The sequence below is a fragment of the Megalobrama amblycephala genome, linkage group LG2, assembly GCF_018812025.1.
Source record: "Megalobrama amblycephala isolate DHTTF-2021 linkage group LG2, ASM1881202v1, whole genome shotgun sequence".
NCBI lineage: Eukaryota > Metazoa > Chordata > Actinopteri > Cypriniformes > Xenocyprididae > Megalobrama > Megalobrama amblycephala.
This window is the reverse complement of record NC_063045.1, coordinates 36,468,525-36,485,806: the sequence shown is the minus strand read 5'-3', so window position 1 is coordinate 36,485,806 and position 17,282 is coordinate 36,468,525. Positions and strand designations below refer to the sequence as shown.

Sequence of the window (17,282 nt, the reverse complement as noted above, 5' to 3'; positions counted from 1 at the left end):
CAGTCACATTTTCTAAATTTCTTGTTTAATTCTGTTATTAAATTATTACTACATTATTTTTACATAAACATTAAATCTTAGGCTAAAAGTAAGATCTAATTTAATTGGGTAAGTTATACTAAAAAAATAATTAATTATAGCTATTAATTACATCATCAACAGATTACTATAATAATTATTCTCTCTAAAAAGTAGCCTACTATTTCTTTTTAGGCCTATTAATTACTTTCTAAATCATATATATAAACCTCAATCCGTTGAACAGTATTTAAATTGAGAAGGTTACATTAAAAACACACATTTTATTCTTAGACGTTCAATTTTGACGTTAAATCCACTAGGTTGTTCAATAGTCTATACTGTATTTAATGCATTAATTTAAATTATAGAAAATTAAGACGAGTAATCTGTTTATTTGTTTCAGGGGAAAAGTAATTAAATTACAATATTACTTAGTAATTCATTACACCCAGCACTGCTAGTAGGTTACTGTTTTCTCAGATAGTCATGATATATAGATCTAATTATATATGCGGATCTAATTATATACGTGGTCATAGGGGGCGTGGTTAACCCTGAGAGACACGCGATTGGCTGTAATGGGCCTCAGCTGTTGTCCGTCATGACAGCTAGCAGAAGCTCGACAGTGTGCAGTCCGAAGACACACGAGTCCTTTTAATCTGACCTTCCGAAACATCAGATACCGGCTCGTCATCGCGTATTCTTAACCTCATGCGATGAAATGGTCTTCTTATCTAAGGAACTACAACCGAACAACTCGCTCTATCTTCCTGCTGCCTCTTAGCCGTCATTACACAGTCAATGTTATTAAGAGCGCTTGAGCTCGCGTTAGTGCGCGTCCGTGCAGCTCATTTCTCTTTCAGTAGAGCACTAGAGGTGGACGCTCCGTCAGTCTGTTTACTGTGGGAACACTAAGGACGCCTTAAATAAAACCTTTATCTTCATAACTGACCCACAGAAGGACACTGACACGCCGAACGATGTTCGAAACCAGAGGAATCCCCTTTATGGTGCTTGACATCGCGTGCCTAATACTCGGTAAGCATTATTTTCTAAGTAGCCTACTTCTTATTTTCTGAATTTGAATAGATTATCGATTATCGTCTTATAGCGGAGTGGCAATTATTTGTAACCTGTTTAGGCGTTCAAAGGCTAAGTGCTGTACAGAAAGATATTAAAGACATACTGAAGACGTATCTAGACTTGTCAGTTGTTTTAGATACATGTTGTCATGCACGTTATTTAACTGCATGAGATTCAGCATTGCAACAATAGTACTCACACAATAACCGCGTATGATACCCATATAGTGTGCGTCATAATGCATACTGCCGTTATCATACACCCATCATGCGTTATCATTGTACCGTAATAACAGGGCGTTACCTTTATGCAGAGATTCTCTTATGCACAACAATGGCACGTGAAACCTAACAGAAAATCCATAAATTTCTTGAGAAACCATTTTTTTAAACAGCAGCCCATAGACTCTGTTGTAATAATATAGGCTGTTATTGCATGGTAGTGTTTATATATATATATATATATATATATATATATATATATATATATATATATATATATGCCACACTTTTAATCCAGCAAATATTTTTCAGGGTTTATTTTTGAATATCTATTTCTGTATAATCACATAACCTAATGTCTTGGCTATAATATTAGTAAGAAAGATACAGTTCACTGCCCCAGTGGCAGAGCATGTTGTTCAACTTCCCAAAGTGACAACTAGCCCTGGTCTCCCTTATGTCACATAATAATGTGATTTATTCCTATAAAATGATTTATCTTATCCAAATAATCACAAATGACTAAACAAATCGTGGAAATTCACTGGTCAAAATATGTGGGAACCTTGTAATATAATTCTCAACTGTTATATGCTTAATCTAGTTTCTCCCCAATAGGCTACACAGTCTTTACAGAACGTATGTTGGACGTTTTGACCTGTATTTTTTATTTATTTAGAATTTTCCATCATGCACTTTGGCATTTTTAAAAATGTTTTAAACAGGAATTTCCACAAAGTAGCCATCTGAGTCACTTTCATATGAGGGAATTTCAGCATTTTATAATTATTATTATTATTATTAAGTATGATGAAGTATAATATCCCAACACATAAGCTGGTAATTTTTCTCATTCAAAAGTAGCTCACAATCATGGCTGTCAAGCAGACACTCGTGTCTGTCTTTTTTACAGGGAAACATTATCGTTCTTTGCATTTGCAAATGGATATTTACATACCACCGGTAGCACCTAATCTCTACGAAACTACACAGAAGAACAGATCGGGACTGATGGGTTTAAACCCAAAAGACTTTCCTAGTTTTGTTTGTTTTGCCCTGTTTGCATTTGAATTACAATGGGGCTTCATTGGAGCACAGAACAATTAAAGCTTTACCTCAATTCAGCTCTTCCTTCTTTCAGGCTTGAGCAGCCAGCTTTATCTATACGTGTGCGTATGTCACATGCATTCAGCGTCAGTAACAGACCCATAGTCTTTTACTGGGAGAAGAGCCTCAGGCTTTATGAATGAGGGTTTGTGTTGTTTTCCCATAATGCTTTGCAACAGCAGTAACAATAGGCTGAGGCTATAGAGGATTCAAAGTTTACATACAAGACAAGCTCTCACGTTAGACTTTAAACCGTCAGGTCACATTAGTTCCATACAGGATAGATAAAGACATTAGCGTCAGCTAAAATTCAAGAGGCTGCATGTGACAATAGCAATGTGTCTGGTATGAGCACCAAGAAAGGATGACAGACAGCATTTACATTGGAAATAAGCGTTTGAAGTGTGGTTGTTATTAATTTAGCCCTTGGTTGTGGGAGATGGATGATGTCATGGTGCTAATTTCTTTTGTTCTGTCTATTAGATCATTCAAAAATACATTAAAAATATAATACATCAATGCAATGACTTAAATACACCACTTTGAGGATCAACATGTTTTTAACTTCTGAATGAGTTAAAAAAAAATCTTATAAAAGTTTTTTTAGAGAAAGGTTGTAACAAAACTGCTTCACTGCTTTTTGATATTTGAAAAACGTTTGCTTACCAAATTAAGTCATGTGGTGCAACCACTATGTTGAAACATGAAGAAAAAAACACACAAATCTCATAAAATATAATGTAATGTAACCTTCGGCAAAGTTAGTTTAGGCTGCAAAATGTCATGTGGTGCAACTCCCCTGAAAATCTAATAATTCATGGTTAATTTAAACATATTACAAAATTCCGAAACAGTTGTTTTAATGTTATTACTTTTTACCTGATGATTACACCACATGAGTAATTGAGTAACATAGTTTAATCTTCTGAGTACATTTCTAAGAACTTCCTTTAAAGATTGTTTCCTTTTCTTTATCATGGACACTCTTAAATGTCATTGACCCCTTGTAAAACTGTCATCAGGCACAGTTGGCTTTACATATTTCACTTTAAAATAACAGATATTCAAAGTCTGAGTCGATTACACCACCTGACAGGTTTCCTTTCCGAACAAGCTTTGCCATTATAAACCCACATCCGTTATGTAATTCTTATTTCTTAGGTGGCAGCAGCCAGTCATCAACACTGGAAACCAGCCCTTGCGTTTGATTGGTTATTGTTAACCCATTGTTAACCCTTCTTCACCCACAGCCGGCCTTCCACTTGCAGCGTTTAACCTGGGTAAAATCAAACCGTATCAGCGGGGCTTTTTCTGTAATGATGAGAGCATCAGCTATCCCTTCCACAGCAGCACAGTCACCTCCACTGTGCTCTACACAGTGGGCTTCACACTTCCCATATGTAGTGTAAGTAATACAAGAGAAAGTAGCATATTACACACACTACATGCCCAGTGTCCTCCCTCGAAAGTCTGTAGTGCACTCAAGTTTGTTTCAAGGGATGTTTGGCAATTCATCTTGAGAGTTTAATGGACTATTGCAGTCACAGGATGTGGCCTTTCATTGTAAATGAACAAACAGACACTGAAGAGCAGCTGTTTCAACATGACTCCTGAGCACTGAACAGGTGCAAACTGCAATTTCAGTAGAGCTTTATTAGTTGTATTGAAGCATGCAGCTGTTCAAGTCACTTCATCTGTGATTGCATTAGGCCGTTGAACATTGTGTCTACACTGAAAGAGAGAGACCACTGTCAGCTGATGTTGTCTACACTGGAAGTGCTGGAGCTGAAAATTAAGTTAGTTTAAATTCTTTAACTTTACATGGGTTCTTTTATAATAGCAAAATAATGTTACACTCAATGTCACATGAGGATAATGAATTTCTGTGTGAATTCCTTTTAGGGACGCACAGTATATCAGTATTGTATCAGTTATTGGGCAATTTTAGAGATTTTTCTTAATTATATACATTGTTTGATACTGGGCATTCAATAGTGCATGCACATCTCCACTATTATTATTTTATTTACAAAGATAATTCAACTAAAAAAAAAACACTAATAAATTAAATGTTAATAATTTTAATGTTCCAATTTTTTTATACTGCACATTATAATATTGTGATGCCTAAATTCACATGTAGCATTTATTACAATTGTTTTGAGTTACAAAAATAAAAAATTAAACAAAATAATTTAGAATTTTAATATCAGGGCATTTATTGATTATCCGCCATAATATGAAAATAATTATCAGCCCTAATTTACATTGAAAGCTACAATTGATTTAAGAATGATTTTTACATATTTACCAAAAAAAAACTGTTTCTGCTTGTGTTTAAAAATGAGGACCAACATTACTTACCAATTATAAAACTGGGCCTTGTATATCAAAGATATATTTATGGGTTTTTGTGCCTTTATTCGGATAGGACAGTAGAGAGCAGACAGGAAAGCATTGGGCGGAGAGAGAGGGGGGCGGGATTGGCAAAGGACCTCGAGACGGGAATCGAACTCGGGTCGCCGTGAAACGCATTTGTGCCATATGTTGGCACGCTAACCACTAGGCTATCGGTGCCGACAGGCCTTGTATATTAAACATGAGCAAAACTATTTTTTTTTGGTAAATATGGGGAAAAAACAATGTTATGATATGCATACATTAAAAACTAAAGATGACAAGCCAAAGACCAGGAAATCACAGGCTGGTTTTGGTATAATAGTCAGAAGTTATTTAAATACATAACAAATAACATTCATCTTTTGCAAATAAAATGATTTCATTTTAGACAAATGGGGAAAATAAAATGATGGTGTACGTCAAAAATAGAAACCGTAAACTAAAGATGTGACATAAAAGACACTTCCAGTGTAGACTGCAATCTAATTGTGGCATATCATAATGAATTACGTGTGTCCAGTGTAGACACTGAGTTGGGATTGAAGCAAGATATCTCAGCTAAGGATACTCTGGGCATGTTGCTTGTCATCAACTTCTTAGCCAAGGATGTCCACCAAGTACAAGAAATTGTCTTTAGCTGTTCCAGATTAGCTCAGGTTTGAGGTATTTTTGGCTCTGAATTTAAATGCACCCTTCTTCAATCTACTGCTGCTGCAACTGCAAACGCAACTGCAAATTAGGCTGAATTTGTGGTTTTCATCATGTGAGGGTTCTTCTACCAAATCACAGAAACGTCCTGAATATGTTTAAGAAAGGTCGCCGTTTAGTCACAAATCAAGTACTCACGTTCAAGCGCCATGCTTATTGATATAGTTTATTGTGTAAATATGTGCATGAAAACAAAAAATCTGCTAAAAAAATAATCTAGACCCAGAATCTAGACAATCTAGAATCTAGACGATGGAAAGCGAATCTGGGATATTGTTATCTGTCTGGAATGTGATAACCGTGGATAGTTGATACCTTCTGGAGCACAGATGCCATACTTTTGCCTCTAAAACTTCTCTCCAAAAGTGTCAGCAATACTTTCCATGATTAGCCCCATATGACATTACCCTCAAGATTGAGAAAACCTCAAACATCCCATAGTGCAAGATTTAGGTTTGACCTCTATGTAAGCAGCCCTCAACTCCCACTTGCCTGCCAAGTCAGTTCAGGCAGCGTGCAAGTGATGATCTAAATGAGCGATCTGTTGGCCGTGAATGTTACACCAATGACTCTGAAATCCCATACGTTCAGACAGCATATCGCAGACCATGACAATGCAGCTTTCACCGGAGATAGCAAGAAGATACGGTGTAATTTTAGGAGACTCCGGTGGCACTGAGTAACCTGCTCTGATCCAGCTCTCAGCAGATTGAGCGGTTCATGGACACGCAACACAAAAGTCTCAACAGTCCATATTCACTGCATGTTGGGTAAATGTCTTAATCTCTGCCACATGCTTTGCTGCCACGCTTGAGTAACCTTCATGTCCCCAACAAGCTTGTAAAGTTTCTGCCGGTCTTACCACGGTCACTCCTTTGTGATGTTTATGTTGCCACTTTAATGATTCTAACTGTGGTGAAGCAGCATTTAGGAGCTCTTTTATAACATGATGGTGTGGAAAAAACCACAGGAAAGGCATTTTTAGGGACTGTAAAGCCTTGTTCACACTTGGAAACCGATAAAGCGACCCAATGTCATTTATAATCAGTGAGAATGTGTGTTCAGCGACTGAGCCGACTGCCAATGGTAAACAGTGAAGCTGTGAGGTACTGTAGTCAAGACTCTGAAAGAGAGAAGTTAATGTTACTGTGAGTGTTTACGATGTTCTATATGATCGACTCGCCCATATACAGTGATTTAATAAAATGATGCATAGAAAACCATGTCAGCAACCTCAAGCAATAAAATCATTGTAACTTGTGAACAGGAGAGAGTGAGGGAAAAAGTATTTCACACCATTCAACTGCTCACCTAAATGTTCAGACATATAAATACTCAACGCTTTGACAAGATCTACCCATCATCATAGCGTGACGTTGAATCATTTGAGCTATATTTGACACATTCCACTTCCCATCTCGACCTCAAAACCACTGGAGAATGAAAACAAAGCAGTAAAATGCACTTTAACGAGAATATCCTACATTATGAAAAGACAATGTGCAACTTTTAGCAAAATCTCATCCTCGGCTGCCACACCACCTACTTTCTAACCCTTTGTTCATAATGTTTTCAAGTAGAAAACCTAATGTCCGTCTAACCCACAGCTTTTCTTTCTGTACGAGCACCTCCCTGAGGAGAACGTCATTTGAATAGGGGGAGAATAGGGTACGAAGCACTCTGCTAACCTTTGTTGTTGTTGTTTCTCTCTCACTGCTTTTTTTTGCTAGTTGGACTCCCATTTGCAATACTCACAATACAACACAAAACATTCAAACGAGGATTTTTCTGTAACGATGACTCTATCAACTACCCATATAAAGAAGACACCATTTCCTATCAGTTATTAGGAGGAGTAATGATTCCTATCACTGTGCTTACTGTAAGTGCCCGTCTGTTTGTTACTTACAGCTCACCCCCTCTCTCCTCTCATTGTGCTTCTAATGTTTGTGCTTTTCTGGTCAGTATGACTTTTCTCATGCCAGCTCAAGAAACAGAACTTTAAGATCTAACCACAGTTCAAAAGACATACAGTCCTGTAGATAGATGCTTAAAGGGATCGTTTAGTCCAATATATGAACATTCTGTCATCATTTTAGTCACCATGTTCCAAACCTGTATGATGGACTTTCTTCTGTTGAACACAAAATTAAATGCTTTGAAGAAATTTCATTCTGTAATTTTCCTTACAATCAAAGCATACAGTGACTGGAAGCTGTCAAGGTCCAAAAAGAACAAAAAAAGTGTCAAAAGTGCTTACATATGGCTCGTGCGCTGTATTCCAAGCCCTTTGAAGTCATACAGTAGCTTTGTGTGAGGAACAGAACTGAAATTTAATACTTCATTCAATGCCTGGATGGGTTTGTTATGAGACATTGTGACTTCAAACTTGCAACAAACGTGTGACATTAATAACTGCGCACATTGAAAACTTGGAGTCATATGGACTACTTTTAAGGTTCTTTTTGAGTCCTGACAGTTTCTGTGTGCTTTCAGTGTTTGGAAAAGTTGAGCATTCTTGACAATTTCTACAAATGTGTTCCTTGAAGGAAAGGAAGTCAAATTTGTTGAAATGATGCGGAAGTTAAAAATGTGTATCATTTTTGGTTGAACTATTCCTTAAAAATGAACATTTGCGATTTAAGCAGTACTTGACCTTAAAGTACTTAAGTGGAAACAATGTTTTTTGGTCTTCTACCCACATATATTCTCCCATAAAAGCCCATATACCACAGAAAGTCTTGTGGTGAGACGTTTAGACTAGAGCTGGAGACGCTCTCTGTGGTTACATCTCATAACTGTTTCTTTAATGCAGGCTTTTTATCTTGTGTGATACCATCTACAATTCAACACTGTCCTTTTAAGGATATTAGAAACATCAGTGTGTTTAAAAATGTTTAAACTGAGCTTATATTATGGTTAACATTATATACATGCATACATATATACACACACATTCACATCTGTATAACCTCACAGTCACCCATGTGAGCTCAAATCACATATCCCTCTGCCTTAAATGCTTTTAAAACTTTTGATTTAGGTTACTGCTAATGTATATTTTAAAAATGCAGAATTCTATGTATTTTAACCTGCATATTTTAGTAAAGCAATTGTACAAAGAATTGAATGATCTTAATATACATTACCCAGGCTCTATAACTGATAAAACTCCTCAAAACTACAGAAACAAATGCTTTTTTAGAGAAAGTAAAACTGTATTACAGTCACTAGACTGTAGTCAGTATAGACACCATATAATGAGAGAAACGGAAGTACAGCCTACACTCAAAAAAATAAATAAATAAATAAATGGTGCTATATAGTACTAAAAGTGGTTCTTTGGCTCGTAGTCATAAGGGAACCACTTTAAATGCTGTATCACTCCAAATCTTGGTGCTTCAATGGTTCTTCAGCGGTTCTTCACCAGTTCTTTGGGGTGGTTAAGGTGCTATATATCACCACTGCCTTACAAAGAACCTGTTAATCCCCTTTAAAGGTTGTTTATGAGCCAAAGAACCACTGTTTAGCACTGTTTAGCGCTGTTTAGCACCATTTTTGTTTGAAGAAATAAAATGCAATATGGCACCTGTTATGGGTTCTACATTGCGCCATTTGTCAAAGGTGATGTATAGCACCATTAAAGATATGGTGCTACATAGCACCGAAAGTGGTTCCCCTATGATTACGAGCCAAGAACCACTTTTAGAGTGTATTCAGTATGTTGTACTAGTGTGTAATTCATTCTTAATTGTTCAGTTGATGAAGAAAAGACTTCAGAAGCACAAAAATGACTTATTAAACATGATTTGTGTAATCCACACGTGATCCGGGGATCTTGCGAAATGTGGAATGGACTCTAGTCCCATGCCTCACAGCCTTGTTAATGTCAATATTGATAACCTCGAAAGGAGGCAATGCAAACATGGGTAACTGTGATGTTAGGGACATTTTAGGGAATTCCCTGTGATAGCTGCATTGTCAAGTGCTTCTACTGTTCGAGCTTGTCTTCTATTCTTGTACGTGTGGACATCCTTATGAGAAACGATAAAGAAAGAACCCTCACATATCCTCATATTACAAATACATAACTGGTTGTAACAAAAATTGTTGACATTCTCACCAGAACAAAGAAAAGTAATGCTTCATTGCTTCCTCTCCCATCACAGATGATCATAGGGGAGTGCCTTTCAGTCTATCTAAACCGCATCAAATCAAAGTCTCTCTGCAACAGTTATGTGGCCTGTATCTATAAGGCCATTGGCACCTTTGTGTTTGGTGCCGCCATGAGCCAATCACTCACTGACATTGCCAAGTATTCCATTGGCCGACTGCGGCCACACTTCCTGGATGTGTGCAAACCGGACTGGACGCAGATCAACTGCACAGGAGGGGCTTATATCGAGGATTTCATCTGTACTGGGGACTCAACCAAGGTCAATGAGGGAAGGTAGGTTCACAAGTTGTTATTCTTTACCTTAAAACTGGTGTCAAATCTTGCTGCTGGAGGACCACTTTCCTGCAGAGTTCAGCTCTGACCTGCTCTAACATATCTGCCTGGAAGTTTCCAGTGATTTCAGATCTTGATTAGTTGGTCAAAAGGTGATCAATTGATCAAAGACCTTGGGACCCACTTTATATTAAGTGGCCTTAACTACTATGTACTTACATTTAAATTAATCATTTGATACAATGCACTTATTGTGTACATACATGTTTTTACATTGTACTTATATTTGAAAAACACCTGCATGTAATTACATCTGTAATTCATTTCTGTAATTACATTTATAATTACACTGTTGACCCATCCCTTACACCTTACCCCCACCCTTAAACCTACCCATACCACCAAAGCTTTCCCTAACCTTACCCGTACCCCACCTCAATAGCTGAAAATGTGTTTTGCAATTCAATATTAACCCAATAAGTACATTGTACTTATTTTTTGATGTAAGTACATAGTAGTTAAGGCCACTTAATATAAAGTGGGACCAGACCTTGATAGGCTGGTTCAGGTGCATTTGGGGTTGGGGATAAGCTCTGCGGGGAGGAGGCACTCCAGAAGTAGGATTGGACACCCCCTCACTTAACAACACTACTGCAGGGTTGTCCAATATTTCTCCTGGAGGGCAAACGTCCAGCAGACTTTAGCATTAACCCTAATTAACCACATCTGAACCACCTAAATCAAGGTCTTGAGGATCACTAGAAACATCCAGGCTGGTGTGATTGCGCTAAATTCTGCAGGCCCTCCAGGAGCAGAATTGGACACCCCTGGACTATTGCGTGTCCTGCTCTGGATGGAAGAGTTGTAAGAAAGGGAAGTTTGTCCTTGAGGTGGAAGTAGGAATCCCTCAAATTAGCTATTAAAAGTGGCTCCATCCTGGAAACTTCATAACCAGTTTAGCCTGCATCTGCATTCATTTTTAGCTCGTCCCTCAAAATAACTTGGCTTTAGAACATTTTTGGACAGATGGATCTTGCATGGAATTAGGCATAGTTTTAGGGATTTACTGGGAGGTGTCCAATTAGCAGAACCAGTTCAGTTGTGACCTCAAGTGTGCCATGAGTCCTTTGTATCTGGCATTGAGAAGAACTCCCTCATTAACATTGAAATGAAGGACTTCTTCCGAAGTGATTGTTGTGAACCTTTTGGGTCAGTTGTCCACACAGTTGGCCACCCAAGCTTTTGGTGGAAATCTGTGGTTCACACGCTGTAGTGGTCTTTAATCCTGTGGTAAGTCGTTTCAGAGCACGCAGGGTTTCTGTTTGGGTTCTTGGGACAGACTCAAGGCCAGCAGTATCCCAGGACCTCTCAGAAAGCTCTCATGTAACATAGGTGTGGTTCCCATCTCTCTCACACATCATTAGTGGTTATCTAGTGTTTGCCTAGGAGACGATGCCATTTATAGAACAAATAAAGAGCAGCATGGGTCTGAGCCCAGAATAACCCGGGTCACCTTTCACACGGCAGTGTTCTCCTCAGGAAAAAGGGATCTTCTCACTAGGCAAGCAAGTGTATTTGCTTGTAAAAGGGTGAGAGAGTCTTCCTGGTCCCATCAAAACAGTTCAGGTATTAATGATTTAAAAATCTGAAGTCATCATTTCTTTGAGTCTGTTGCTTTTTAGTGCAGTTTTGTTCTCATGATGATCAGGCACATTCACATTCAGTCTGCAATGCTTTATTTCAGCTTCACCTCACAGATAATTTACTTTAGCTCTACTTTGTCTCATGACTAAGTCTGTAATTCAATCAGCAGGATCATGAAGATCTGGCGTCATTATGTTCGCAGTGGTTGACTTTATGGCAGTTAGAGCTGTGCTGCTTGGCTGTTTCCAGATTTATTTGCAGTCATTCACTAGGCGGATGCTCCTAGTCGACAAGTGGTCTAAGCTTAAGTAAACAGGAACACGCAAAAGCCTGCCGGATAGCCAGACCACCCTCCCTCTCTGACGCTTTCCGTGCTTCCCCTGCCCCGACCCCACCGGTCAACACGCGTCTCCCTCGAGCATGCCTTTATCACCCGGAAAAGGGTGTGTGCGTGCTTTTTTAAAGGGAGTGATTTACTGGGCCAAAGGGGACAATGCAAATCTTAGGTTCAGTGTTAGGATTTGTCAAAGTAATCCTTAGTTTGTTTTTACAGAGCTGCAAAACAAATGTTGCTTCGACTTTAATGCGTCATACTTTTGCACAAGCACATGTCTACATGTATTAATATTAGTTAACAGCCCTTCTGGACTGCCCTCATTGATTCTTTGTTGTTTTGCAGACTCTCGTTCTACTCGGGTCACTCCTCTTTCTCCATGTACTGCATGTTGTTCCTGGCAGTAAGTGTCTTTTTATTATTCTTTACATGTCATTTGTTAGGGGAATAGTTCACCCAAATGTTAATGTTCTGTCATCATTTATTCACCCTTGTGTCATTCCAAACCTGTATGACTGACTTTCCTCTGTAGAACATAAAAGAAAAATGTCTTTTCCCCCCATACATTTAAAGTCAGTAGGGTCCAATGTTGTTTTGGACCCTACTGACGTTCATTTCATGAACAAACAGTTCAGAATCATTCTTCAAAACATCTGTTATGCATAAAAAGGAGTACAGGTTTGGAACAACATGAGGATAAGTAAATGATGACAGAATATAAAATTTTATAGAATATTCTTGTACTGTATAGAGTGCTGATGTTCATGACATTTAACCTACAATGTTACATAACTGAATAACAAGCCAGAACCAAACTGTCCAGTGAATACCATCATTGTTTGAGTGACCAGGAAATGGGATAAATGTATGTAGATTTGTTTTACCACATAGGTATTTTCCAATGGAAAAATCAATTATCTGTCACAGATTGTTTTGATTCAGTGGAGCAATCTTAAATCTTGTCATTCTGCTGAACTTCTCCATTACAGACTTGTTAGCAAACACAGCCTACCATAATCTTATCATGAGAGTACAAGCTTTAAGGACATGCAGCCAAAGCTCATAGCACATTTGACCCGAGGTCAATGTTCGACACTCAGAAAGATAACATTGTATTATTGCTTGCTCTAAACTGACCCCTCGATACTGAAATGAACTACCTAACCATATCTGTTCAAATTTAGATTACAAGCATTAACCACATAAAACTAAACTAAAAAAGTACACAAACTCAAGAATCATTTCTAAAGGGGTTATTTTTAGAGACCTCCAAAGATTTCTGGGAATCTTTGCCCAGCATGGGGATTTCTTCCCATCAACCCGTCAAAGTAATCCTTAGTTTGTGTTAGAGTTGCTAAACAAATGTCAGTTTTAATTTTAGGTTTTCATACTGTTGCACAAGCACGTCTGCATGTAGTACTAGTAGTTAAACAGACCTTGTTTTGTCCACATTGACTTCTTGTTGCAAACTATCGTTCTACTCGGGTCACTCCATCAAACCTCTAAATGAGTAATGAATTTGACAACAAGACCTGTAATGTGATAGCACGATGATTAATATTTAAGCATAATCTACCTTTCTTAGAGGCCCAATGTAGTCAACTAAAATAACTTGAGTTGGTTCCTGTTAAAGGAAGTCTTTACTTTGAGTAGGATGACTGTGGCAGCTTTGATGCGTCATGCCAGAATTTTTAGGTACATTTCCCTTAGGTATAAGAAAAATGAGCCACTTCGTAAACAGGAAGAAATTAGTTGCATGGGATCTGCAATAACATGAAAACAACACTATCACAGTGTGCTGAAGTCAACATGACCATGTTAGTGAGGTCACCACTGCACTGAGTTTGGCAGGCAGCATATTTTAAAATGCTCTCTTATTCAATGAGCTTGAACAATCTTTCCCTTTTTCAAAGCTTTATCTTCAAGCAAGAATGCAAGCTGAATGGGCACGGCTCCTTCGACCCACGCTCCAGTTCTTCCTGATCGCCGCCTCCGTCTATACAGGACTGTCCCGTGTCTCAGACTACAAACACCACTGGAGTGATGTACTCACAGGCCTCATACAAGGAGCTATCGTGGCTGTACTAGTGGTGAGTGATACGATCAACCGCAAACTGACCAAAGTGACCCAAATCACCCAATTCATTTACTTATTGTCACATTATTCCAACTCGTATGACTGTGTAATGTCCATGTAACAATAGAATCAGTATATTTTAGTTGCATATTTTTTATTTTAGTTTTCATTATAGATTTTTAGTAATTTTACATACTTTTGTCAGTCTTAGGTTTTAGTTTTAGTACTTTAGTTTATTTTTTTTAGCTTCATTTCAATTAAAAACAATTTGATAGTTTAAGGGTACGTTTACATGTCAAAACAGAAACGTTTTTCCTTTGCATTTGTGTTAGATGACAACTTCGTCAAAATGATCCCTGTTAACACGGATCCGCGAAAAATGACTAAAAATGCTGTATTATGCTGCCAGGCCAGTAGTTGGCGATGTCACTTTACATAGAAACACTACGTGCCTGTAGACTGAACGTGTAAAACACATGCGCATTACGGTACCGTTTTTGTAAATTTGCACTTTGAAACCCATTTTCAAGTTTGTATTTTCAGGCCCCCAAAACGTTGTGTAAATGGTTTTTAGTTGAAAAAGGTGTCATGCAAACGGCCACTTAGTTAACTAACGGCATCTAATTTAATTTTTTGAATGTCTAGAGTCCTCCATTTAAATGTAGAGATCAAAAACATTTGATGAATATCTTGAATCTCAAATTCTTCAGCTAAACCCTCTAAATTAAAAAAAAAACAGTAGTGGACAGTAACAAATTATTTTTATTCTGTACAAGTATCTGTACTTTATCATATTTTTTATTTTGGGTAACTTTTACTCCACTACATTCCATAAAACCATGTTGTTCCTCATTATTTTGAACTGAAGAAATTATCACATGCTTCGAGACATGACGTACCTGATTCTTTTCAATCACCAATTTTTCAATTCCCCACCCACCTGTATTTTGAGCAATAAAAAGTACTTATTGATGTATGTTCATTCTATGTTCATTAAAAATCAAGTATTTGTCCTCAGGTAAAACTGAAAATAAGTACTTAAGTTAAAGTTCAGATATTATAAAATATTACTATTAAGTACTTGATTTGTGTGCTTCGTCCACCACTGCTCAAAACAAGGTCAAAATCGATCATTTTTGTAGTCCAACAGCCCAAGTCCCCTTTAATCCACCTTTGTTAATGTAATAGATACATATGGGTTTGAGTGACAAGTTGATATTTTCTGTTGTGCAGTATAAGTACTAAAAAAAAAAAAAACTTGCTAAATACAGAACAAACATTGATATTTCGGGCTTTGTGACGTGAATTATATCACCTCCTCTCACACCCTACAGGTTTTCTTTGTGTCGGATTTCTTCAAAAACAAAGTTGAACCTCAGAAAGAGGCTGAGATCCCACACACCACCTTACAAGAAACACCTACGAATGGAAATCATTACGAGAACCCAAACTAAGCTATCAGGAACCTCTGACGATGGGAAGGGGTTTCAGCATGCACCCACTACGAGGGCAGACCACTAGGGTGAAAACCTGTGAATGTAACCTTGCTTTCTATGTTCTCCAGATACCCCTTTCTGGGGGTCTCTTTATGGACGCTGTCCCACGTTGCCTTGGCTGGACTGCTTCTGCTGCTACCACAGCTTCCTGTGTATCTCCAAAAACTAATAAGTGTACCTCTATTATGCCACAAAAGAAAAACCTTTTTTTATCTGTATCAAAAAAAGAAATCACTATACAAACTTTTTTTTATTAAAATTGTTAAAACTGTATGTACAATATGTTGCGCTTTTATGATGAAAACAAGAACCCATTATGCTCGTTGACGAACAAATAAAACAATTATGTTCCATGTAAATTCTGTCCTTCAGTGTTTTGAAAATGAACAATGCCTTCAAAAAAAACAAACAAAAAAACCTAACAAAAGCGAGCGCTTATACAAAAAAAACAAAAACAACAACTCAGGATTCACAGGTAAAGGCTGGCAGCAAACACGATATCCCTCTTAATCTTCGTTATACCTGTGAAAAACAAGAAAATGTCTCATTTTAAAATGAAATCCATAGCCATCCTCAAAACACTGACATAAGTGCAAACTGGAAAGGCAGTGTTAAAACAAAGCTCTGTTCCAAAATCTAGTGTGCTGCCAATCTAGACAGCATGTTAAGGAGTGAGACAAGCTACACAACACTTCAGGCTGTTCCATAAATTATGATACCTTATTTTGGCCCAAGTTCCCATACTATTCCCTACATTAGCTGCCAACAGCCGTCGATGGAATGGCAATGACATTCTATTGCGCATCTTTAACTGTTACTTGATGACGTTCTAGTTCATTTTTTTACGCGACAGATCAGATAAGTAAATGTTATGTTTTATGGTTATGTGGGATTTTAACTGTATCTGTAATGTATCTTAATGCCAAAAGCAACCCCTTTTTTGTACTTTGTCAAATGATTAAATGATCCATTATGCCGTCCTCTTTATTGCTGCTTAGTGATTTTTGTGTTCTTTGGCTACGGCAGTTAATAGTTTACTTGCATTGCAGCAAACTACAAATATACTTTCTCATTCTATATTGAAAAGTATTGATAATGCAATCCAATTAAAAATAGGCTGTGCTTTTACTTGACATTTGTGTGTGCTGTATATTTAGACTACTATTCTTAGCAATTAGCTTAACATGCTAACATTCAAATGTATTGAAATTAATTTTGACCTACATATTTGCTAGCACAACAAATACTGAAAAATTAGCTTAGCAGCATGCTAACACCCAACTACATTGGAATCGATTTTGATTTGCTAGCTATATGAATACCGTGTAATTAGATTAGCAAAATTAGCAACAAAATGTACTGGAATCAATTTTGAGCAACATTTTTATGCTTAACACCATGTTATTAGCTTAGCAACATGCTAACAAGTCTCCCACGTGCTTCATGTGAAGATCATTTGTGCAAGGCATGCACTGTGCAGAATTGCATGAACGCTGATGCTTATAGCTACACAAGCTCAGTTTAGTGTGTCGTTGCATTATGAAAAGGGTCAGAGGGCAATTCATAATGCGTGGAGCAAGACAAACTCATCTATAGTTTTCCCTTTCATGCAAATTATGAGCAATTTAGTTAAGGTGGACATGTTTATAGCTATAGAGTGCCCCAGGGATGACGCATTTTTGTAGGCCAACCCGGAAGTTAGCGGCGCATGGGTTCCCTCGGTTGAAAGCCTATGCATTTT

General features: G+C 37.6%; 2 protein-coding genes across 3 annotated transcripts in view; one reads left to right on the top strand and one right to left on the bottom strand.

Annotated features, from left to right (window-relative positions):
• Nucleotides 1-610: 610 nt before the first annotated feature.
• plpp1a (phospholipid phosphatase 1a) lies at nucleotides 611-15,900 on the top strand. Of its 2 annotated transcripts, none has more exons than XM_048173671.1 (6): nucleotides 611-1,059; nucleotides 7,271-7,422; nucleotides 9,710-9,990; nucleotides 12,314-12,371; nucleotides 13,882-14,058; nucleotides 15,380-15,900. In XM_048173671.1, the coding sequence occupies exons 1-6, from the start codon at nucleotides 1,002-1,004 to the stop codon at nucleotides 15,497-15,499; spliced, it is 846 nt and encodes a 281-aa protein (XP_048029628.1). In that variant the 5' UTR covers nucleotides 611-1,001; the 3' UTR covers nucleotides 15,500-15,900. The 2 variants fall into 2 exon arrangements, with proteins under 2 accessions (XP_048029628.1, XP_048029623.1); XM_048173666.1 differs by lacking the exon at nucleotides 7,271-7,422 and adding an exon at nucleotides 3,683-3,837.
• mtrex (Mtr4 exosome RNA helicase) overlaps nucleotides 15,773-17,282 on the bottom strand; it is a 41,795-nt gene continuing 40,285 nt past the window's right edge. The window contains exon 27 of the mRNA XM_048173660.1: nucleotides 15,773-16,063. Coding sequence (XP_048029617.1) covers nucleotides 16,011-16,063 — 53 coding nt within the window. The 3' untranslated portion in view covers nucleotides 15,773-16,010. The remainder of the gene's footprint in view (nucleotides 16,064-17,282) is intronic.

Coding starts and splice junctions, on each gene's coding strand:
- plpp1a (XM_048173666.1), top strand. CDS start 1,002: ATGTTCGAAACCAGAGGAATCCCCTTTATGGTGCTTGACATCGCGTGC. Junction 3,838..9,709: donor TCACACTTCCCATATGTAGT/GTAAGTAATACA, acceptor CTCCCATCACAG/ATGATCATAGGGGAGTGCCT. Junction 14,059..15,379: donor CTATCGTGGCTGTACTAGTG/GTGAGTGATACG, acceptor CACACCCTACAG/GTTTTCTTTGTGTCGGATTT.